The sequence below is a fragment of the Brienomyrus brachyistius genome, chromosome 8, assembly GCF_023856365.1.
Source record: "Brienomyrus brachyistius isolate T26 chromosome 8, BBRACH_0.4, whole genome shotgun sequence".
Classification (NCBI taxonomy): Eukaryota; Metazoa; Chordata; class Actinopteri; order Osteoglossiformes; family Mormyridae; genus Brienomyrus; species Brienomyrus brachyistius.
In genome coordinates this window covers 22,424,825-22,448,681 of record NC_064540.1, presented here as the reverse complement: position 1 = coordinate 22,448,681, position 23,857 = coordinate 22,424,825, and the positions used below count along the sequence as shown (strand labels likewise).

The 23,857-nt window shown below is 50.4% G+C and overlaps 2 protein-coding genes across 11 annotated transcripts in view; one reads left to right on the top strand and one right to left on the bottom strand.

Annotated features, from left to right (window-relative positions):
• kcnab2a (potassium voltage-gated channel subfamily A regulatory beta subunit 2a) overlaps positions 1-12,313 on the top strand; it is a 68,176-nt gene extending 55,863 nt beyond the window's left edge. For 7 of the 8 annotated variants that reach the window (XM_049023972.1, XM_049023968.1, XM_049023969.1 and 4 more), the window contains 9 exons: positions 264-308; positions 680-723; positions 915-1,001; positions 2,792-2,877; positions 3,115-3,235; positions 3,313-3,407; positions 4,509-4,629; positions 7,240-7,328; positions 8,010-12,313. In XM_049023972.1, the coding sequence (XP_048879929.1) occupies positions 264-308; positions 680-723; positions 915-1,001; positions 2,792-2,877; positions 3,115-3,235; positions 3,313-3,407; positions 4,509-4,629; positions 7,240-7,328; positions 8,010-8,099 (778 nt within the window). In that variant the 3' untranslated portion in view covers positions 8,100-12,313. Of the gene's footprint in view, positions 1-263; positions 309-679; positions 724-914; positions 1,002-2,791; positions 2,878-3,114; positions 3,236-3,312; positions 3,408-3,523; positions 4,630-7,239; positions 7,329-8,009 lie in introns of those variants that run through there. The other variant, XR_007399472.1, reaches the window with a different exon arrangement.
• Positions 12,314-12,604: 291 nt separating this feature from the next.
• Positions 12,605-23,857, bottom strand: part of megf6b (multiple EGF-like-domains 6b) — a 58,445-nt gene continuing 47,192 nt past the window's right edge. For 2 of the 3 annotated variants that reach the window (XM_049023960.1, XM_049023963.1), the window contains 23 exons: positions 23,674-23,802; positions 23,299-23,433; positions 22,697-22,831; positions 20,479-20,604; positions 20,245-20,376; positions 19,905-20,033; positions 19,677-19,808; positions 19,429-19,557; positions 19,214-19,342; positions 18,607-18,735; positions 18,403-18,531; positions 17,397-17,525; positions 16,931-17,059; positions 16,425-16,553; positions 16,183-16,314; positions 15,957-16,085; positions 15,748-15,876; positions 15,464-15,592; positions 14,899-15,027; positions 14,689-14,817; positions 14,465-14,593; positions 14,180-14,341; positions 12,605-14,100 (listed from right to left, as the gene is read on the bottom strand). In XM_049023960.1, the coding sequence (XP_048879917.1) occupies positions 14,033-14,100; positions 14,180-14,341; positions 14,465-14,593; positions 14,689-14,817; positions 14,899-15,027; positions 15,464-15,592; positions 15,748-15,876; positions 15,957-16,085; positions 16,183-16,314; positions 16,425-16,553; positions 16,931-17,059; positions 17,397-17,525; positions 18,403-18,531; positions 18,607-18,735; positions 19,214-19,342; positions 19,429-19,557; positions 19,677-19,808; positions 19,905-20,033; positions 20,245-20,376; positions 20,479-20,604; positions 22,697-22,831; positions 23,299-23,433; positions 23,674-23,802 (2,957 nt within the window). In that variant the 3' untranslated portion in view covers positions 12,605-14,032. The remainder of the gene's footprint in view (positions 14,101-14,179; positions 14,342-14,464; positions 14,594-14,688; positions 14,818-14,898; positions 15,028-15,463; positions 15,593-15,747; positions 15,877-15,956; positions 16,086-16,182; positions 16,315-16,424; positions 16,554-16,930; positions 17,060-17,396; positions 17,526-18,402; positions 18,532-18,606; positions 18,736-19,213; positions 19,343-19,428; positions 19,558-19,676; positions 19,809-19,904; positions 20,034-20,244; positions 20,377-20,478; positions 20,605-22,696; positions 22,832-23,298; positions 23,434-23,673; positions 23,803-23,857) is intronic. The other variant, XM_049023962.1, reaches the window with a different exon arrangement.

The following is a 23,857-nucleotide window of genomic DNA, read 5'->3' as shown; positions in this document are numbered from 1 at the left end:
GGGCCACGTTTCCCAAAAGGCCATGTTTACGTGCTTTGGGGCTGGTCCTGAATCCTTGCGGACCTGCTGGGGGGGCCGCACTCTGGCCTGTGTGTCTGTATGATACACTCTCTCCCCCCGGTGCAGTTTCTGGTGCTTTAATGCATGTTCGGGCTGAAAGCCTTTGTCATCCGTATGGGTGGTAAATGGCAGCCAAGTGACGTGTGCAGTGGGCTTTGCGCCGAAGGATTCAGGCGGCGTCTCTGTTGTGTTTCTCTTCACAGGCGTTCAAGTCTGGTCATCACTACAAAGATCTTCTGGGGCGGAAAGTATGGCATTTGTCTTCTGTCTCATTCTCAGACACATACGTCATTCATCTTCTGTCCCTCATGCACACACACATACACACACACACAGCCATTTTATTTGGAGGAGGAGTGATATGAAAATTATTCTGTCCATTCTGTCCATCTATTCTGTCTTGCCTCTCTATCTCCACGTTACACACAGTCATTGGGGTAGAGGGACATTGCTTTATATCCCAGTTTTACTCTGGTAAAGGGAAATTTCACAGAAAAGACTACTTCTGAAGTTTATACCCTTTGTTTGAGTTTGAGCTGTGCAGGTCACCCCGTAACCCGCGTGCCTCTGCTCTGGCCCCCCGTGTGACAAGCCGTGTCTTCTATGCATCGCTTTTCAGAGCGGAAACGGAGAGGGGTCTGTCCCGGAAGCACATCATCGAAGGTAAGCAGGAGCCAAGTAAGGATTTTGGGTAGGTAGAGCACTCGGCAGCACCCCTTCACTGCGAGGAGGAGCGGGTGCAGTGCGCTGTGTGAGGGAACGCCCTCAAAAGCCGTCTGACCGAGGTGGCTGTACTGCTCCCCTAAGCGTGGGACTTCAGCTTTAATAATCTGTGGCATATCGCTTCCCGGCAGGTCTGAAGGCTTCTCTGGAGAGGCTGCAGTTAGAATACGTAGATGTGGTGTTCGCCAACAGGCCAGACCCCAATACGCCCATGGAAGGTGAGGATGAACGGCCCCTTTTCTCTCTTGGTTTTTCTCTCTCTCTCTCTCTCTCTCTCAAATACTCTCTGTTCGTAGCTCACCCTCTCATCATCTAACCCCCCCCCCCACACACACACACACACACACACACACACACACACACATCACTGTGTGTCTGCTTTTTTCTTGCGGTTGAGATGGAAGTTTCATTTCTCCCCGGAACATGGTAGCGCCCTCCTCCCCACCCATGGTTCCGCACTGGCCACTATCCCCCCCGCCCCCCGCCATCTCCAGCCTCTCTGCTGCTTCTGCAGAGGTGTGATCCCACATGCTTGCCGCTGAAGGCCTGCTGCTGGTGTCTCTGTTATCCTTGGTCCTGGTTCAGTTGTGCCTGACACACATCTTTATTTCCCCCAGATAAGTGGCTGAGCTCTCGGATGTGCTCCAGCATGCAGTCATGCGGCACAGCGTGTACTCGCAGCTGCCCACTAGTGGCCGTGCTGCTTTCCTGGGTTTCTCAAAGCAGCTATAGGGCTGCAGTGTCTCCAGAAGGGACACCTGGGGTGAACGTGTCCTAAGGGCACTTAGGCAAACAGGTCCGTGGCACACAAGCACTTAACTAGGGCTCTTTATTTGGTTAGTACTCTAGTTTTGTAGTTTTAGTGCCAAGATAATGGTTCTGACGTTTGTCAGTTTGTATTGGTGTGAGAGAGAGATTAGTGTTCTGGGTGGCTGTCCTGCACACGCAGGACTGGTTGATGTAAGTTGCGGTGACACATCGTGACGGCTTCCTGGTGCTGATCGGTGGCTCCATGGTGTGTGAGTCTGCTGGATTCCTGTGGTGTTCTCCCAGTAAGGGGCCACTGTCTCTTGGGAACAATGTCCCTGTCCAAGGTGCCATCACACTTCCAGCTGTGAACTTTGCTTGCGTTGCACGGAACTACTGCTGAAGTGCAGAATGCTTACTTGATCTCCACATGAGTGCAGGGCCTGGATGGTTAATATGGGAAAATGAGTGAGTAGGAGAATCAATAAGTCTGATTATTCTTTAGGGTCAAATGTATCTTGCCAGAAAAATGTCCATTGAGACTGTCCATTTCTGGAGAGTCGTGCGTTTGCAGGGGGTTGGCTGGTGGGGAGGTGGGGGGGCGTCCTCTAACACACATCGTCGGGTTGTGTGATTGATCTCTAGCCTCCATGTGAGTTTCCAGCCGATTTCCATTTCAAAAGCTTTCCGGAAACTGCAGAAGGAGATTTCCCCATGTAGCAAGATGACCGGCTGCGCGCTCTCCCTGACGGCACTGTTCGGAAGCCCACGGCGTCCCTGGGCAGCAATTAAAATGCTCAGTCATACCCACCGTGCTTCATATTTCGCACATCCGCTTTAGAGCGCCGTGCTTCACCTACGGCTGCAGCTGGCTGGCACCTGCGGGCGCTGCCACGCTCCTGGCCTCCAGGAGGTACGCGGCATCTGGATGGGGAAGTTGAGCTTTGTGCCACCTTAGCTGCATTATCCTATTGGCAGCTATGATAAAAAACCTTGCAGTCGATTTCCTCAGGCAGCTGAGAGCTAAATTCTTGTCAGGCCCCTCCAGCCCTGTGTTTTTTCATAAGATTTTCAGCGATAAAATTTATTAGATTTTGTCTCATTTTGTCTCTTCCAATATCCTACATCTTTCAAATCTTGGCAGCTTCCTTTTATTGCGGTATTTCTCATGCAACGCCTGTCACCTTTCTCTCATTGTCTCCACGGCAGCACCCACCCTACCCCACCCACCTTGTGATGAGTTTGTCCTTTGCCATTGCAGAGACGGTGCGAGCGATGACCCACGTGATCAATCAGGGGATGGCTATGTACTGGGGCACGTCCCGCTGGAGCCCCATGGAGATCATGGTGAGCCCTTATTCTCCAGCCTCGTTAGATAACCCAGCTGGATGTTTAAATTAAGATCCAGAAGTGAGGCGCCTCATCAGCCATTTGCAGTGTGAATGATTTCAGCGAATGCTAAGTGCTTAATAAACCGCTTTGATTATTACCATAACTCTCATAAAGTGGCGGATGCATGAAGTTGTGTTCTGTGTAGTGTCTCACCTGGGAGCTCAGGGCCGCTGTTCCCTCGCCCCCCTGCAGGAGGCGTACTCTGTGGCCCGGCAGTTCAACCAGATCCCTCCCATCTGTGAGCAGGCTGAGTACCACATGTTTCAGAGAGAGAAGGTGGAGGTGCAGCTCCCAGAGCTCTTCCACAAGATTGGTGAGCGTGCCGTGCAACCCCCCCCCCCCCCCCCCTCCATTGAGCACTGGTCAGTGACAGTAGTGCTCTCTCACCAGGTGTCGGTGCGATGACGTGGTCCCCACTGGCCTGCGGGATCATCTCAGGGAAATACGACAGTGGGGTTCCCCCCTACTCACGAGCCTCCCTGAAGGTACCAGATACCCCCCCCCATTTTACTCTCCCATACTGCTCTGTCTTTTCACTGATACCTGTTGTTGTTCCTGTGTGGTATTGAGTGCCCTAACAGAACTTTCACCTGTGTTCCAGGCCTGAGAGCTTCCTGTCATCCAGGGTTTGAGGGGTTAAACTGCTAAAGACCTGTATTCACACTCACTGCATCTATACACACACTCACTGCATCTATACACACACACTGCGGAAGGTGTTCTCGCTGGCAATGAGTAAATATCACAGTGATGTCCTGAGATTCAGGCAGCCAGTGGTGTAGTCAGTTCAAGCCTAAACACTAATGCATTTCAGATCGGTTATCACTAATTTATATAAATATGGGATTCTTGCCCTTATAGTATCTGGTATAAGCCGTGTTGTCTTATGTCAGTAGTTTTGGCAGTTATATGATCTTAGTATACAGCGAATGGTTCATTTTAATGGCACAATGAAGGAGAAATGTAATTATGATGAATAATACACTGAAATGTAGAAGTTGGATAAACTTTGATTATGATGTGAATTTAGCACAGAATTCGTCAAACACTTGAGCTGTGAAATTCGCACACCAGGGACTAGCGTGGAAGAGCTCTGCTTTTAAAAATATCTGTGTATCTTACATGCGGAGTAGCTGCATGTCCGCCGTACTGCCTCGCAGCCCACTCTCCTCCTCCTCCCACGGACTTGTTCAGACCTGCGTGTGTGTGTACTTGCGTGTGTTTGTACTTGCGTATGTGCGTTGTGTATATTGTACTTTGCCTGGGTGTGTGTTTGTGTATGTTGTGTGTGTACTGTATTTGTTGCCTGTGTGTGTACTTGTGTGTGTGTGTTTTGTGTATGGTGTGTGTGTTGCCTGTGAGCTGTGTGTGTTACGTGTGAGCTGCGAGAAAGCCCTGGAGATCACGGTACCCTGAGTGCAGAATGGGTTGCGGAGAAAGGAGCCTCTTTGTGATCTATCCCGGCTCGCTTTGGGGCTGCAGCAGAGCCAGGCTGCTCGGCAAGACCCTCGGTCCCCAAGGCCTGGTACCGGTCCGCTCTTGGGCAAGTAGGCCCGGCCCTGAGCAGGCGTGCCGTGTGTCGACAGGGCTACCAATGGCTGAAGGACAAGATCCTGAGCGAGGAGGGCCGGCGCCAGCAGGCGAAGCTGAAAGAGCTGCAGGCGATCGCGGAGCGGCTGGGCTGCACGCTGCCCCAGCTCGCCATCGGTACGCGCCGCCCTGCCGCTCTCTCTCTTTCTGTCTGTCTGTCCGTCCGTCCGTCTTCCGCTCGCTCTGTCCGTCCCCGTTGCTGTGTCTCGTCTGTCCGGCCAGCGTCTGGGAAAAGGCGTCAGACCCCACGGCGGCGGGGATGTGCGCATCTGAGCCACTGGCACCGTGGTTTCCGGCCGCTTTTAACGTTTCCGTTTGCCGTTATTTATTTAAGCATTAAACGGACAAGATCAAAACCAAAGACAAAGCAGCAGGGATGCTGGCATAGAGGAAACAGGCTTTTGATTTTTTATTTTATTTAGATTTTTGCCGCTTTACGGGACCTGGTATGTAAATTACTTTTATTGAATGTTTGCAGTTAAACTATTTCTTTATTGAACTTGTTTATGTCAAGGTTCAGTGAATTTTACAGTTTAGTTGCCGCATGAGGCTGGTTGTTTTTGAAGTGAAATATGTTCTGCTGGTAAACTGCCATTATGACAAAGGTTGTCTTGTTTTTTTCAGATGACAAGGATGGTTTTTTGCGGATAGTTAAAGTGAATCTTTGCTTGAGGGCTCTATTTCAGAGGTGCTGCTTGTGTAGAAGTGGTGGTGATCCCTGCCAGAACTATACTAGTGAGCATGTCTGGGAAGCACGAGCGTTGCTGTCAAAGGTGCACTTGTGTTATGTTGTGTAATATATCTTCTATGAAGGATCGTGCATTGAATTAAGTGTAGACTGGGATTTTAGTTAAGTGGGAGTTGTTTTGGCCTTTGTGTTTTTTTTTTTAATGTTGATCATTTTATATTTGGAATTTTGGTTCTTAAATTTTTTTTGGTTAAGCTGCATAATGTATTGAGCCAGTTTTGTTGTGTGCTGCTTTGAAGTCATTGCAAATATGTAATTGGCCTTAGGTAATATGCTAATTTTGATAGCTGCGGTATGCCTTATAATAGATAGTGGTGAGTTCATCCAGGGGTTTAAAATTGTTTTAATAATGGTGAGATGTTGTGTTGGAATAATTGTGTTTGGTTGGAGGAGATGTGATGTTACCTGTCGATATCGTAATTGAGGTGGAGCGTTCCAGATAGCCATTTATGCTTGTAAAATCGTTCGCTTGCTCCGGTCAATAGTCTGATGTTATTTTCTTTGAGCTATTTTGCATAGCAGGGCTGGTCTTACGGACTCAAGCCTGTGATACCACTGATGCCGTCATGTGTGGTTGCAGTGTTTTTTATTTATTTAATTTTTTTTATTGTGGATAGTGGTGGAGTTTTAATTAAAGCTAACTGAGAATGGCAGGTTTGTTAGGTCCTCCTGTGATAGGCGCGCCCCAGCTGTGTATGACTCCCAGCCAGTCCGTGCGCCTGCTCTCTGAACTGCAGCCAGGGGTAGCGATCTGTGTGGGGGGGGGGGGGTGCATATTGCAGTGAAACCTTTAAACTGAAAAAATTAAATTTCGCTTGCATTGCGGAGGACTGCAAAGCCATGTGGTCCATGGTGCAGTATGGAAATGTGTGATAATGTCAAGCATAGTCAAGTCGTGTTTTTTTTTTTTTTTTTACAAGTGGGGGAGGAATCGGAAACTTGAGATAGAGGTGGACCTCTGGGACTCCTCCACAGAGCTCAGTGTGGCCTGAGAATGACTCACGCCTCATTATCTGCCTCAACACCAGCCTGTCTTTGTTCTCAGTTTATTGGCAACGCAGATAAAGTGGGGAAGCAAATTATCCCAGAGCCCTTGTCAGGGAGGTTCTTCCTGAGTCAGTGTGTTGATCAGCAGGTAACACAGTGAGTCATGTCATCTGTGTTGACACCACTGGGGGGGGGGGGGACTCACTGAGTGCTTTACTCAGCCTGTTGCCGTGACAGCTGCAGGCTTTTCCGGAAGCATCTCCCCGTCAAGGCCGGGAAACTCGTTTAGTTCCTTGTGAATTGCACGTTGCGCGGTCAGGCCGCATGTGGTCACACCCTTCCAGCGTAACAGACTCTTGAGGTTGGGGTAGGGGTAGGGTGGCCCTGCAGGATAGCGTGTGAGGGAGAAAAGCCATGCACACAGGCTGGGAGGGAGGCATCTGCACTCCCACTGGGCTGACCTGCTCAGCGTGTCTCCTGGTGGGTGTGTTCGCTCACCCTGGCCGGAGTGTCCATGCTACCCCGTGCTCTCCCCTTCCTGTCTGGAGCATCTGCCCAATCACATGCTCTTCTCTGCTTCTTGGGAGAATCTGTCCAGTCACATGCTTTTCCCTTCCTGTCTGGAGCATCTGTCCAATCACACACTCTCTTCTTGTCTGGAGAATCTATCCAAACTCATGCTCTCCCCTTCCTGGTCTGTGGCTCTGGATAGAAACACTTTTGCGGTCGTCCTGATCATCAAAAACCAAAGTAGCCAAGGGAGGCTGCCTTTACTGTAAGGCTCCGTCCGTATTCTTGTGTCTGTGGGATGTTTTATGGATGTTTTGTGGACTGTCTGGGTTTGTTCAGGGGGTGGCACTCAATGTATTTTTATTTATTTATTTTTTTCCAGTCAGCAAGCGCATGTTTGTGTTTTTTCCTTCTTCGGTGGGTGGGGAAGGGGGGGTGTGTCAGTGAGCCAGGCGTCATTGCTGTCCGCTGCTCTCCCACAGCGTGGTGTCTGCGAAACGAGGGCGTGAGTTCTGTGCTGTTGGGGGCGTCCAACACGGACCAGCTGATGGAGAACATAGGAGCGATACAGGTGAGGTCACAGGGTGTGCAGTGTACCATCGTGCTTCCATCCCAGTGTGTGTTTCCCTGCATAAGGACGCTGTTTTCACCCCCCTCTAAGGCCTGTGCGTCAGTCTTCTGGTCACACGGTGCAGTTCAGGAAATTTCACTGTGTGCATTAACAGTCTCTTTTTTTCAGATGCAGTTTGAATTATGTTGTTGGGCGTAACCTGTGTCTGTGTGTCTGTCTGTGCTTCGGTATATTTTTGGTATGTGTGTGCGTGCACGTGCGCATGCGTATGTGCTGTGTGATGGCCTGGTCAGGCGATACTGTTATGCACTGGTGTGCTGTTCACTTCCCCCCATAACAGAATGAATCAGAATGCTGACTGCCAGCTTACTGGAACATGATGCCACTCCTTGTGATTAGAGCTAATGGGGTCATTTGGCTGGCGAGAGCGAGTGGCTGCCTTTTAGTAGCTGTTCCTCTAATGGGCTCTGAGATGTTTGGAGATCTTTGTGCTTTTGGTGTTCCTGTCTACATTCTCTCTATCCCTGTACGCCTTTGCTCGTGTGTGTGTGTGGGCATGCACCCTGTCATATCAGCTTTTAGAACTCACGGTCCTGTTATCCTTGATGATGCAGAGATGCTGCCTAATGCTCCTCTAGCCCATCACCTTGAAAATCACACCCTATCCCCCGGCCCTTCCAGGTCCTTCCGAAGCTGTCCTCGTCCATCGTGCACGAGGTGGACAGCATCCTGGGAAACAAGCCTTACAGTAAAAAGGACTACCGATCCTAAGCTGCCGGGGGAGCTCCGCTCGGCACCCTTGCCTGTTCCCACTGTTTGCTTGAGCTTTTACCGAATGAGAGACCGGCGCAGAAGACCCGCGTAGCCTCGGCCCCAGTGGGGGAATCGTTTAGAGCCAGCGGCGGACGAGTCCAACCCATTGGGGGGGTAGTGGGGGGGCCGCGAGGAGCGGCTGATGAGAGCTCCGCGGGACAAGCGCTCGTAGATACGTCACTCAAATTCAGCAGAAACGTGTTTTCAATCATAGAAGAGAAATACAAAAAAAAAAAAAAACTGCACACGCTTGCTTGGCAGTCAAAATAAACTTTCTGATTTATTTTTTCCTCCTCTTTCTGGCCTTTAAAATACTGTATGCATAAAATGGTAAAATGGAACATAGGTCAATATAGAAACAGCGAATGATCTGTTGCACTTGTAACTATAAGCAGTCATTCCCGTTTGTGTTACGGTCTCTGAGAAATGCACGTCCTCGGCCATCATGTCACCATCTCCCGGGCGACCCTCGGCTCCCTGTCTGCTAGTCCCGTGCTCACACCTTCCTCTGAGATGGATAGATATAGTTGCGGATAAGCCGAGAGGCCTTTGGCACTCAGAAGATCCTCCGTCGTCATCCTGCCCCTCCAACACTGTGGCTGTATCGGGGAAACACCAGGCCAGCTGCAGGCCTAAATCTCAATCCATGAGGCCTCCATGTGCGGCCAGCTGTGGAAGCGGAGACTGTGTCTCTTTTTAAAACATCTGACAAAACCTGGTCTTAACCTGGTTCTCAGTGTGGTTTGGGTGAGGTGCTTTTGACAGCTGTTTTATTTTGCTGCCAGTTAACATGTAAAAAGCCTGGTTGACCAGATCAGAAAGTCACGCAATTCACGAGTGACGACGAGTTTTATCTATGTCTCTCTAGCTAAGAAATGCTTATAAAATGCTTTAACCACTGTGGTGTGATGTGTGTCTTTAAAGCAGGATTAGATTCAGTGCTGGTTTTACACTAGACGTACCACCAGTGAATTCTTCAGTTATGTGCAATGCATCTCATTATAACAGGAAACAAATAGATTTTTAAGGAATTATCCAAGTCAACACAGTAAACCACCAGAAAGCTGTGTTATATACCTCTTTACCACTGGGCCTGGATTTACTTAAGCTGGTCACTGAAAATCGCAAATAACACCTCACCAGTGGGAGCCCAGTTGTCAGCAACTGTTTCAGGGAGAGCAGACTGGCTGCTGGGGTCGTGTTCTGAGCTGTGAGACGGTTGGCTCGTTAGCGAGTAGGTCAGGAGCAGAAGCAGAGTTTGTGTACGACGCAGTCATCATTCAGCCATTATATGTGACTTCTGTACACGTCATGTTAGCGATGAACCATTGTCTTCAGACAGGTGACATTTCATGTGGTTCAAGCCAAAGATTTCTGAGGTGTCTTTCACTGATGTCTCCCCTCTGCTGAAAGGGAACATTATTTTTTCATCTGCTGTCTGCCTTGTCATTTTCCTTATCGACTTAACGTGTTTATTGGTTTTTGTCATGCTGTTAGTGGTAAGAAAATAATTATATCTCATAAATTAATATAAATATATGATTAAAAATTGAGTCTTTAAATGGTACATGATTCTTTTGCTTCTGATCATAAGAATTGTCAGTGTCTGATTGCGTACTCAAGGGATTTGAGTCTTCCACTGTGGCTGTCTTTGGACCCGACCGCACTCACGCCTCGGCTGGGAGTCCCGTGTCCATCAGAACTTTAGTCTCACTGCGGATACGTGGACAGCCATGAACTGTGAAGTCCGTCTCCATTGCACGCACATTCTACAGATGAGTGAGGAACGAGGCTGAATCCGCGAAGACGTGTCGAGTGCTCAGTGTGACGTGCGTTTGACAACAGCTTCTACTTCTGGAGCTTCTGCCCTCCTTGGTCTTGGGAGAAGCTGCCGGGCATCACTGTGTGGTTATAAATAGTTTTGTCATTGTGTGGAGAGGAGTAATTAGTGAGCAGCTCTCATACTTTGTGTGGACTTTCTGTGCTCTAGTGAAACATACGAGAATTCCCAGGAAGTCAGACTTTCTTGCGGAATTTGGATGGAACCATCCTCTTGTCCGGTTTGGAGTATATTGAACTGTTACCTCTGTGCAGTCTTTGTTTTCCTCCGTGTGGCTGGTCTACATTTATTGTACGTAGTTTAAAGTTATGAGAACCCTGCAGTGACATGACAGGTGTGTACTGAAAAAAATGACAGCGGTGATGATGAATCCAGGTCTGACGGCATTATGGTTGGAAATTCTTCACTGACGTGTTGCCTGTGCTTAGCGCATCTTCTGTCAGTCTGACTTTGCGGAGCAACCTTGTCCATGTTGTCCTTTTTGTGCTCTCTGGCTCCACCAGCTGGGCACAGTGAATTTTCAATAACAAGCAAATGAGCGACTGCCTGAGTACCTGTCTGTCGCTATATAAAAGCAAAACTAATGGCATATTCAGTCATCTGTGCACACTGTTATTTTGTACAGAATGTGACAGACTGATTCTTCCCATGGTGGTCTACAATGAGCACGGTGTTTTATTGTGGTCCAGTTATGTGTGTTCAACATGTCAGTTTAACACTGAAGGTTGAACTGCTGATCTATGCACGAGTGTATTACCCAGGGTGCTTTGCGTGTTCTGTCCAGGAAAAAATCAGCCTGAATGGCCACATACACATGTCTAATGTGCCAGTATGTTTCAGTACAGACTGGAATGTATTAAATTCGACCAGACTCTGACCCTGTAATCTGATTTATCTTGTGGGCCCTGCTTTGGGTCCATTTGCTAGCAGCAAGAACAGTAGGAATCTTTGCCCAGAAAGCCATTGTCTGGCCTGCATTTCCCGTATGTCTGCATGTACATGACAGCATTGTCTCCATGGTGTCCATTGCAACTGATCACCAGTATTTTATATGTTAATCGGTCTCCATATTTTTGTTGTGGTCTGTAATGCTGAGCCTGAGGCCATAGACATTGTTTTTTCAATCACATAAATTTTCTGTGTCGTCATATGTTCAGAGCGTGCAGATCCTTAGCTTTATTATACTTCATAGCACTTACAGACTCTTGTGGGTAAAAAGGTATTCCTGTTTTATTAATGGATATCAGATCTGGAAAAAGTGTACCTCATTACAAATTAATTTGGCCAGTATTAAGATGCTGGCATTGTGGATCCATGCCCAGTGCCCCGGTCAGTGCCCGCGATGACCCTGTCTGACTTGCCTTGTAGGCATTTTCCGTGCTTCTGCACTGGCAGTCGGCAAGGTTGTCCTCATCTGTGATGTGGCTGTTGTGTAGTCTGTCTCTTACCGTCACTGGTACATTTCACTGCCGGACTGTCCCCGCTAACCAGGCAGCCTACTTTTACTGTGAGTTACACAGGAACAAAACGTTCCACACATTAGCTTTGTTCTCCTAGAGGTATCTGGTTGTTCTCACACGTTACAGAACCTTATCTCTGGGCTGTTTTGGGCCTGTCAAACTGTCACCCTTGTTGTCTCTTCCTCCCCCTGCTGGGCAGGAAAATATTTTGTATTTTCTTTGCGAATTGGTATGTCTGATTTTGGCGAGAAGGAGAAACCATTGCTGCTGCCTGGTTGTGCCGAACGTTTGGGTGAAAGCCAGCATGTGCTCAGCTTCAGAGTTCTTAGGGCTGCAGGTCAAACTGTCAGAGGATCTGGCCGCTTGCCTGTACAGCAGTAGGCCGTTCTTCGGAACCCCCAGGTTTACGTTATCCTGGTGCTCTGCGGTGCTTTGTGAGAGGGGCGTGCCTGACCACCCTGCCAGAGTGATACAGACCGACTGATAGACGAGAACTAGTGCTGTGGGTAAGATCAACTGTATATGGTATGCATTACACCGGGAGTATTTTATATGTTCTGGAACGTTCTGCAGGTAACTGTCAGAACTCGTTTTATTTCAGTGTTTTTTGTGACAAAGGATTACATGTACTGCAGATGAATTCTAGGGTTATTAAAAAAAATTGCTGCCGAAATTGCTTCCTCTCAACGGGTCAGTACCTTCTGTATGTATATATTTTGACCTCTGTATATAGGAATGGATGTATTCACTTCCACCTTTTTTATTTTAACTTCATTGCAGGCATTGCTAACTGCATTGTGCTTGAATTTGAAATTAGACAATATGTACAGCTTCAGTATTTATGAGATGAAAATTAAAAGAGCATCATGAGATCCATCCTGTCGCCTTGGTGTTTCTGCAGGGTTGGGGGGGGGGCGATATGTTTTCATTGTGCTGTTAGCTGCCTTCACCGCTCATACAGCCTCAGTCAAACCTCCCAGGATTCCCGGAGGTCCCTTGGGAAAGACAGTGGCACCGTGACATGACAAAACGCCGCCTGGTACATGCAGCAGATTGCATCTGACATGATGGCCAGGTCTTACTGGTCATGTTTCCAGCACTCGCATGGGAGACGTAGGCTGTCCCATCCCATGAGCTGAGTTCCAGTAGAATGACTTGGCTCCTCTGCTCTTGGTAAACACCATGGGTCTTTGTGACACAGCCGCATAAAGGTGAGGATATTCCATCTCACTCATCTTGGAAGTGGGTGGGGGGTAGCACAGTGGTTAGCAGTATGACCTCCCACCTCAGGGACCTGGGTCCATGGCTCCATGTGTGTGGCATGTTCTCCCCCCGTCATCATTAGGTCCCCCCCCTCCCCCCATAGTCAAACAACATACTGAGGTTAATTGGATTTACCAACTCATCCATAGGTGTGAATGGTATGTAATTCTGCCCTGCGATTGGTTGGCACCCCAACCCGCCCACAATCCTGAATAGGTCAAACAGTGATGGATGGATGTATATCGTCAAGAGTAAAACATACTCCTGGCTGCACTTCCCTGAAGTGTAGCTGCTAACCATGTTAGCAGGACCCATTCGGTTCCAACTACATAAGCCGCTACCTGGAGCTTTTGGGAAACACCCCCCTGAAGTACAAACCCTCTCCATCCATCCTATAGCACTCGTGCACCATTCACTCACACATGCACCATTTGGTAACTCCAACTGTGGGGGGGGAATCCAGTGTCTCCAGATGAAACCCCACATCAAGACAGGGAGAACATGCACACGTGGAACCAAGGCAGAGACTCAAACCCTGGTCCCATTAGTATGAGGCAACAGTGCTGACCACTGCACCACCATGCCACCCTAGGAAACGATTCTAGAACCTTCCTCACAATGACCAATGCCATCCCTGGTTTACGGTAATCAGTTAATACTGTTTGATTCATTTTTGCTTCTGGACAAGTCAGTCTTTATTTGCAAAACTGTACCTGCAACAGTCTAGGTTATCTAGGTAACTATTTTGCAATGTGTAAACTAGCATCTCCAGGACCAGAATTAATAAACCTTTAACAGTTTAAGGTTAAAAGTCATTCACAGTAAAGGGAGAAATACGGTTCTGAATCCCAGAAAGAGTAGGACAATCACAATCTCTGATGTTTAAGCCTAATGTGATCAGTCTGGGTGGGTTTCAAAGTCCCACTTCTCCCATTGCGAGTTACTTGTACATTATATGTATTTCCCAGCCAGGAGGACGGACTCTGTGTGCAACCCTTCAGTTCCCTGTGACCTGGGAGGTCTGAGTCTCCTGGCCGTGCCGCCTTCAGTCACGCATGCACGTCACAAGAGAGTCACAGAGAGAACACAGTCGACCTGCCGTCTTGACACTGGTGTGGTGCTGTGTGTAGTATAAACAGGGGTGAGGACGAGAGTCGGCGCTCCCACTGATGCTGAGGATCTGAGGCTGCACACTTGTGCCCAGGTCTGTGTCCAAGTGTCCCTCAAGCCACATGTGACTTCACAGTATCTGGTTGGCACCTACAAACCCAGTTCTGTGATGTAAAATGTCTTTGTTCTTTTTAGTATGGTGCAGCCAGCAGGGGGTGCTATACATGATTATCTGGATGCGAGAGGTTCTGTCTTCGGTCTCTGTAGGACTCCTGTGTGGATATATCTGAGGAAAAAGCACAAGAACATATGTTGAGTTGAGCTGGAATGACACAACTGACCTGATCATGCGCTGTCCTGCTGACCTGTATGGGACTGCTGTCTCCAGGAGAGCTGACTGTCCCTGCATGTGAGGCCCCCCCAGCCGACGAGGCAAGTGCAGCGTCCGCTCCGAGGATCACACTGCCCCCTGCTGTCACACTCGCAGAAGTGTGCGCAGTCTGGGCCGAAGCGGTTCGCAGGACAGTCTGACCACATGCACACAGGAAAAGTGACAGTGGCATTCAGGAAGACAAATTACTCCCTATGAGGGATTTTTCTGGACGGGGAGCACAGAGTGAGCTGTTGATTCATACTTCAGCTTCTCTTACCCGTGTCACACCTGGACCCCGTCTTCCCCGACGGACACAGACACCTGCCGCTCACAGGGTCACATGGGCTGCCCCCGGCACAGTCACATGACTGGGTGCAGTTTTCCCCAAACCTGCCTTGTTCACATACTGGGTGGAGGATTCATCTTGGTTAATCGCAAGTGTCTACACAGAAGCCGTTTTGAGAAGCCTGTGAGAGACGGGGGCGACAGTGAACAACGTACGATTCTCGCAGCGGGATCCCTGGTAGCCGGGGGGGCAGATGCAGAGGCCGCTGCTGGGGTGGCATGTGGCCCCGTTGTGGCAGTCACACGGCAGGCGGCAGCTGGGGCCGTGAAAACCGGCGGGACACGCTGTGGAAGGCAGGGGGACTTTAAATGCATTCTGCGAGGTGTTGGGGTCCCAGTGATATCACACAGCCTCCGCTCTCTCACCGTGCTGGCAGAGCTGGCCGTAGTAGCCCCAGGGACACTGGCAAAGGCCCGTCACACTGTCACACGCACCATCGTGGAGGCAGCTACAGTGCAGCGAGCAGTTAGCTCCGTATCTCCCTGGGGGACACTCTGCAAGAGCGACACCCTGAGCACTTGGTGTTATGGATGTCTTATGTGACGTGTCACAAACACAGTGGGACATATACTGCAACAGCACTTGTAATAAAAAGCAATAAATACAAATTGAATAGGAGAGGTAACAGGATGGGTAGCATATAGAATGTGAGATATAATGACTATGGAAAAAAGGTTCAATCTATAAGGTGTGCATGTTGAAGTGTAACACAATACGTGGTATATGATTATCAGCTTTTGACACTGACAATGCAGTCATTGCATTGTTCAGCAGTGTGCGACCTAATATTCATACAATATAGGTTAAGTATTGTATAATGGAAATGACGTAGAGTGGACAGACCATGTTGGACATGTTAAGTAGACGGGTTCCCAGTTAGGACTAACGTTACACTCTGCCAGGTGACAGCAGGCCTGCTGTGATTCTCACCCTGCTCGCACTGTGGTCCGGTCCAACCCAGTGCGCAGGTACACAGCCCAGAGACAGTGTCACACAGGCCCCCGTTGCTGCAGTTACAGGGCTGAGCACAGTCCTCTCCAAACAAGCCTGTAGCACAGTCTGCCGGAGAAGGTTTGAGAGTACTCATAACTACACACACGCACTGCATACTTCTGTACTGTTTATAGGCCAAATCACCCCTAGGAAAAGCAGGGAGGCCTGCAGAGACACGAAACCCCCATTCTTTGGGCATCGTTAATGCTAAACTCGCTGACCTTGGCTGCAGTCGGCTCCCTGTCGCCCAGCATCGCACACGCAGCAGCCTGTGACCGGGTCACTCCTGGCCCCCTCTGCACAGAGCACTGCCTGGGCACAGTCTTGCCCATAGCGCCCCACTGGACAGGCTGTGGATAATATATCATTATGTATTGTGACAGTGATGCTCAGCTTTCATAACATTACGGGGGGTGAGCTGGGTACTCACTGATGTTGCAGTGGGCTCCGATATATCCTGGTGGGCACATGCAGGCCCCCGTGGTTGGCTGGCACCCCCCCCCATTCAAACACTGGCACCGGTGAACACAGCCTGGCCCGTAGAAACCCACCACACACCCTGAGAGACGCAATGGGGGAGAATGTGATTGCTAGAGGTGGGCCTGCCGTACAAAGCCGTCCTGTGCATGCCGGTAATCCCAGACACAGAAACTCACCAAGCGAGCAGTGGTCGCCATGGTAACCAGGCGCACAGTAGCAGTGGCCGGTGACAGGGTGACAGAGCTGATTGACCGCGGGGCACTGGCACATCTGATTGCAGTTCAAGCCATAGGTACCCGGCAGGCAGGCTTCGGGGAGAAGGAGAATGCGATTGGGGAGAAACAAACCAGGAGCTATAATCGGTGTCCTATACATCAGTCATAAAGGAGGGAACAGGCACACGGGGGGGCTCACTCACGCTGCTCACAGCCATTGCCCGTCAGCCCGGGAGGGCATCCGCACTCCCCAGTCACATGGTGACAGGCCGTGCTGGCGGGGCAGCGGCAAAGCTCTGTGCAGTTCTGCCCGAACGTCCCAGGTAAACAGGCTGGACACAGAGAGGGAGGGCAGCAGGGGGTGCAAGCGACACACCGGAACAACTCTCGGAATATGGGCTTTGCAGGGGTGCATTGCAGGGATGATCCTGTATGTTTTAACTTCTTTATTGATTCTTTTTATGGTGTTCCCATTTTAGCCTATTTCAGACTCGGATAATTTTTAGCAAACTACTTATACTGCATAAGTACATGACCAGGTTGACGTCTAATAGAATATTACTACCACCTTCGTGCGATAAATAGTGTTTGTTTAATAGAATATTACTACACAGTAAATAAACTAAAGGCCCTATGGAGAACATGCAGTGTAACACAAATCACAATAGCAATTATCCAACAGTGGAGTGATGTGGCTGTGGGGACTGACCTCTGTCACACAGTGTACCTCTCCACCCGGCGGGACACACACAGGCACCGCTGACATGGTGACAGACGGCACCATGGTCACACATGCATCGCCGCTTACAGCCGGGTCCGAAAAAGCCAGCGGGGCATGCTGATGAACAGACAAGCGGCACAATGACTGGAGAATCGCCCTGTTGTCCGTGAGCAGGGTTACGGGACTCAGCATTTTAGACTGGCGAGAGCAGACAGAGCCCACCCCTCCCACCCTGTCCTGACTACAGGGCCTGACAGTGCAGCCTGTCGGGACCAAAGATAAGAGCGGATCTGCACTAATACAGCATCAGCATATGTGATGCCTGCTGCTGCTACTGTATGACGGCTGGAGGAGTGAAGAGGAAGCATCCATGTCATGTGACTTTGTGTTATACGCTCTATGAGCGTATATCTAGGAATAGTGTTGGGGGGGGGGTCTAAGTGGACCCCCTTACCTGTGTTACAGCGCTGGCCCACCCAGCCGGGCCCGCAGGTGCACTCGCCGCTGTGGGGGTGACACCGCGCGCCGTTCTCACACTCACAGCGCTGCTGGCATCCTGCTCCGAAGAGGCCCCCGGCGCACTCTGCACGTGGGGAGGGGGACAGGGACACAGACACAGCCGCGGGGGGAGGGGTGAACATGTTGCTGAGGAATCCTCTTTCTCCCAATGGCGACACATACAGCACCCCCCCCCCCAGCACTCAGCAGCTAACAGGACTCGGCTTCCTCCGTGGTTTCTGCCCAAGTGCAGGATGCTGGCAGCATATAAGAGGGGCCTCCCCAGCTTCCAAAGACTTTAATAACATGCAGCATGCCCCCCCGCCACCCCACCCTGTGATGAAGCACAGGAAGCGATTGAGGAGGAGGGGGCTCAATGCTGACAGGATATCGGACATGGCGCCAGGGAGGCACTGAGCAGGGTCACTGGAGGAAACGCAAGACACGAGGGGGGGAGAGGGGGCAGCTGATGCAATGGGGGTGGGCTGTGGGGCTCATGTTGCCGTCGGGGGCAAAGGTCCCTGAATTTAATGTCTAGCATCAGGTACTAATAACGTGAGCCCTTTCAGGAGGGGGTAGTGTTTCCAAGCTCCATGCTAAGCCGGGGAGTATCATTAATCTTCCTGCTGTCTGTGCAGATAAATCACGTGTCAGACTTTCGCAAAATATCCGACAAAAATTGTTAGGTAAAATTAGTAATGAAAAGGTTTTCTGTAATTATTTCTACGGTGATTTTTCAGATTCAATCAGAATCTCAATGGTAACACAAAATTAGCAATAAAAAGGTTTTCTGTAATTATTTCCTCAGTGCTCTTTCCCACTCAGTCAGAATCTCACTCAGTGTCAATCAGAGGCCATTCAGTGTCACAGGGATTCTCCGTCGACTGATCTGAGATCAGTGCTTTACAAGACACCTGTAAGATCCCCACACTGACAAATCCCAGTGGCTCGCTGTCACTCACCCAGCTCGCAGGCCGCTCCAGTCCACCCATTAGGGCACGTGCAGTGCCCATCAGCGGGGTCACATGTGCCCCCATTCTGGCAGAGGCAGCGCTGCTGACAGTCCAATCCGTAGAATCCCACGGAGCATGCTGGGAAATCAGTTGGATGGCAGTTAGCAACGGTATGTTACAGATTAGCACTGCTAGGCTGGAAGAGCGACTCACCCTGCAAGCAGCTGGGCCCGCTGAAGCCAGGAGCACAGTGGCATTGGCCAGACACTGGGTGGCAGCTGGCATTGTTGTGGCAACTGCAGACTTGGGTACAGGCCTCTCCGTAGGAGCCAGGGGGGCATGCTGAAGGCAGGAGGACAGAGATAGATAAGAGGAGCTTTATGAAGTACACAAATACAAACATAAAGTGCAAAATAGGGGTGTCGCTAGGTCTGTGCAAATGTACACTGGTTAGTGTAAATAATAGTGTAAATAGTGCGTTCTCATTCATCTGCATTAAAATCAGACCCCCTTATAAAGACTTTTCAAGAATCTTTAGGTACGCTTCTGAGTAGAATTAGGTACATACAGTGCAATCAGTACTCAGCACACAAGCAGAGTATTGCGCAAAAATAAGGAGGTACTGTGCAGGAATTCCATGACGACACGCCAGAATCACTGTCTGCCTAATTACGTTAAAGGGGAGCCCAGCAACCATGTGGTGACGTGGCCCAGAGCCAATTAGGAGGGAGGGATCTGTTTGTCATCTGGGTGCTGGGTATGCGGATGGATGGGGCAGTTTGAAGGGCGAGGAACGGACCGCCCGAGATGTATGACTCACTAAGGTTGCAGTGTGGGCCGACCCACCCAGGGGAGCACCAGCACGCCCCAGTGAAGGGGTCACAGCGGGCCCCGTTCAGACAGGAGCACTTCTGCTGGCAGTCTGGCCCGTAATATCCCTGAGGACAGGCTGAAGATACACAGACACAATGGAGAGCAGACAGAGACATACAGGTACACAAATGCATGTGGTCCAAGGCCAGAAGGCGCTCTTACGTTTCTCACAGAATGTCCCAATCCGTCCTGCTGGGCAGCTGCAGGCACCGCTCACGTGGTCACACGTCGCACTGCCGTCACACCGGCACCAGTGCCGACATCCCGGTCCAAACGAGCCCGCTGGACACTCTATAGCAGAACCACACAGACAAATGACACACCGGGGGGCCCACAGAGCCCAAATTACAGTCCCTGTCCTCATTAGCTGGATGTCCAGCCCCGTTGGGATGCACAGGATGGAAACGCACTCTGCTCGCAGTGTATCCCTGTGAAGCCCGCATCGCAACTGCAGCGGCCCGTCTCCACCTCGCAAGTGCCGTCGCCGTTTACACAGTCGCAGGTTCTGCTGCAGTCTGGTCCCCAGAATCCGGCGTCACAAGCTGCCATAGCAAAAGGGAAGGGAGCAGATCGTCACTCCCCTGTGTGCAGAGACAGGTGACAACACATCTGGGTGCAATACACGGACTGATCCCCACCTTTACTGCAGTGTAGGCCAGTCCGTCCAGGGGGACACATGCAACGTCCAATGGTAGGGTGGCATTGCCTGCTATCCTCACACTCACAGCGGAACTGGCATCGCAGACCAAACTGTCCAGGTGGGCAAACTGCACACACACAAAACATCAGCCAATGACCCTTGTGGTGCAGTGTGCCAATCCCGCCAGATTTGAAAGCTACCAATTAAAGATAAACTGGCATAATCAATACTGTCTCGCATAATTACTTCCCAGCACAAGCCTGGAACACAGATGCACGCTTTCCGAAAAGGGGAGGCCCTGCCAGAGGACTGGAGTACAGGGGAGACAGAAGACGCACCTTCCTGACACAGTGCGCCCGTGTACCCCGGCGCACAGTCGCAGGAGCCCTTCTGTTTGTCACATGCCCCCCCGTTCTCACAGGGGGGGCAGACCTCCCTGCAGCCTAGCCCCCAGAAGCCTTCCTTACACTCTGCAAGAGTACACACGTACAGAGTAAAGCTCACATTGGTCTTAATGCAATAATAGGGGTAACAGTGGAGTGTAGCAGAGCTGTGCAGGGTTCGAGGCCCACCTGCCTCACAGTGCCCCCCGGCCTTTCCAGCAAGACAGCGGCACTGCCCAGTCACCTGGTCACATGGCGACCCCGAACAGTTACATTGCATGATGCATCCCACCCCGAAACGTCCATCTGGGCATTCTGCAAGGAGACAGAGAGCAAAGTCATGCTGGGTCTATGAGAGTTAGCACACAGTGACAGAGAAGATATGGAAAGGTCATACTGGGACACGGACAGTTTGCACACAGTGACAGAGAGGACACAACGAGGTCATACTGGGACACTGACAGTTTGTACACAGTGACAGAGGAGATATGGAAAGGTCATACTGGGACACGGAGAGTTAGCACACAGTGACAGAGAGGACACAACGAGGTCATACTGGGACACGGACAGTTTGCACACAGTGACAGAGAGGACACAACGAGGTCATACTGGGACACGGACAGTTTGCACACAGTGACAGAGAGGACACAACGAGGTCATACTGGGACACAGAGAGTTTGCACACAGTGACAGAGAGGACACAACGAGGTCATACTGGGACACGGACAGTTTGCACACAGTGACAGAGAGGACACAACGAGGTCATACTGGGACACAGAGAGTTTGCACACAGTGACAGAGAGGACACAACGAGGTCATACTGGGACACGGACAGTTTGCACACAGTGACAGAGAGGACACAAAGAGGTCATACTGGGACACGGAGAGTTTGCACACAGTGACACTGAGGACAGAACAAGGTCATACTGGGACACGGACAGTTTTCACACAGTGACAGAGGAGATATGGAAAGGTCATACTGGGACACTGACAGTTTGCACACAGTGACAGAGAGGACACAACGAGGTCATACTGGGACACGGACAGTTTGCACACAGTGACAGAGAGGACACAAAGAGGTCATACTGGGACACGGACAGTTTGCACACAGTGACAGAGAGGACACAAAGAGGTCATACTGGGACACGGACAGTTTGCACACAGTGACAGAGAGGACACAACGAGGTCATACTGGGACACTGACAGTTTGTACACAGTGACAGAGGAGATATGGAAAGGTCATACTGGGACACGGAGAGTTAGCACACAGTGACAGAGAGGACACAACGAGGTCATACTGGGACACGGACAGTTTGCACACAGTGACAGAGAGGACACAACGAGGTCATACTGGGACACGGACAGTTTGCACACAGTGACAGAGAGGACACAACGAGGTCATACTGGGACACAGAGAGTTTGCACACAGTGACAGAGAGGACACAACGAGGTCATACTGGGACACGGACAGTTTGCACACAGTGACAGAGAGGACACAACGAGGTCATACTGGGACACAGAGAGTTTGCACACAGTGACAGAGAGGACACAACGAGGTCATACTGGGACACGGACAGTTTGCACACAGTGACAGAGAGGACACAAAGAGGTCATACTGGGACACGGAGAGTTTGCACACAGTGACACTGAGGACAGAACAAGGTCATACTGGGACACGGACAGTTTTCACACAGTGACAGAGGAGATATGGAAAGGTCATACTGGGACACTGACAGTTTGCACACAGTGACAGAGAGGACACAACGAGGTCATACTGGGACACGGACAGTTTGCACACAGTGACAGAGAGGACACAAAGAGGTCATACTGGGACACGGACAGTTTGCACACAGTGACAGAGAGGACACAAAGAGGTCATACTGGGACACGGACAGTTTGCACACAGTGACAGAGAGGACACAAAGAGGTCATACTGGGACACGGACAGTTTGCACACAGTGACACTGAGGACGGAACAAGGTCATACTGGGACACGGACAGTTTGCACACAGTGACAAAGAGGTCATACTGGGACACGGAGAGTTTGCACACAGTGACACTGAGGACGGAACAAGGTCATACTGGGACACGGACAGTTTTCACACAGTGACAGAGGAGATATGGAAAGGTCATACTGGGACACTGACAGTTTGCACACAGTGACAGAGAGGACACAACGAGGTCATACTGGGACACGGACAGTTTGCACACAGTGATTGTGAATTGAGACACCAGAACAGTGAAGCTGGATTGACAGCCATTTATGACCAAATACAGACCTATACACGCTAAACCACATTTTATTAGAGAGCCTGTGTAACCTTAACATTTCCATTTTGTTAAATTCTTAGGCTGCAGCACCAATGTGAGGCCTTGTACATACAAATACATTGGGGTTTGGACCCACCTTTTTCACATCTGGCTCCAATCCGACCCGCAGGGCACTGGCGCTTACACTCCCCAGTCACTGGATCACATGGGGTGCCCAGCGGACACTCGCATCTCTTTTCACAAACCAAGCCGTAAAACCCAGCAGTGCATTCTGGGATGGGGGCCCAATCAAAGAGCATATGTTTAATCAAGCTTGCAATGCCAGTGATGTCTAATCCCATCTAAAGACCCCCTTGGGACTTAGCCAGTGTTTATATGTCACTGTCTATTACAATAGAATACAATACAATACAATGGTTTTTATTGTCCTTATACAAAGTTACAATTACAGTTCACATACACAAACAGACATACAGGTGAGAGTGAAGATGGGGTCAGAGCACAGTCTGCCATTTTTCTGGTGCCCCTGATTTTTGTGGTTAAGGGCCTTGCTCAATGATCCAAAAATACTGTGATTACTCTGCCAGTCATGGGATTTGAACCAGTGACCTTCTGGATATGCTCACACTGCCAACCCACAGGGCCATAGACTGCCTGAAACACTACCTTTGGATCCTTGTATAACCCCATTTTGGCCCCGATTTCCCTCATCCTCCCCCGTTCAGCTCCTGTACTGACCTTCCTGGCAGGCGTCTCCTTGGTACCCAGGTTTGCAGACACAGGTGCCATGGCGACGGTGGCATTCCAGGGTGTTCCGCTGGATGCAGCGGCATTCCTCGGAGCAGCCCGGGCCGAACGTCCACTTTGGACAAGCTGTGCGGACAAAGGCAGGAGGAGGGAGAGAGGAGCCAGACATAACAGAGACTGAAGGAGGAGCGTAGGGTCTTGTGGGGTGGGGTCACACCAGGTGGTCCCTTTAAAATAACTGTTTTGTCACCATGATACTAATGGCATAACTGCTGACTTAGTATCTGCTCAGCCACCAATCAGAGCATGCCTAGGGATCGATGAGGCAGGCCGGCTGTGGACCCGAGCCAAGCGACAGAGACTCACGCAGGTGGCAGAAGCGGCCGTACAGCCCCGGGTCGCACAGGCAGGCCCCGTAGGTGCGGTGACAGTGACCCTTATTGGCACAGTTGCACCTCTTATTGCAGTGTTTCCCATACAGGCCTTTGGGGCAGCCTGCAACCAGGAAGAGGCGAGCAGGTTGGTAAAGGCACCTCACAGAATGCACATG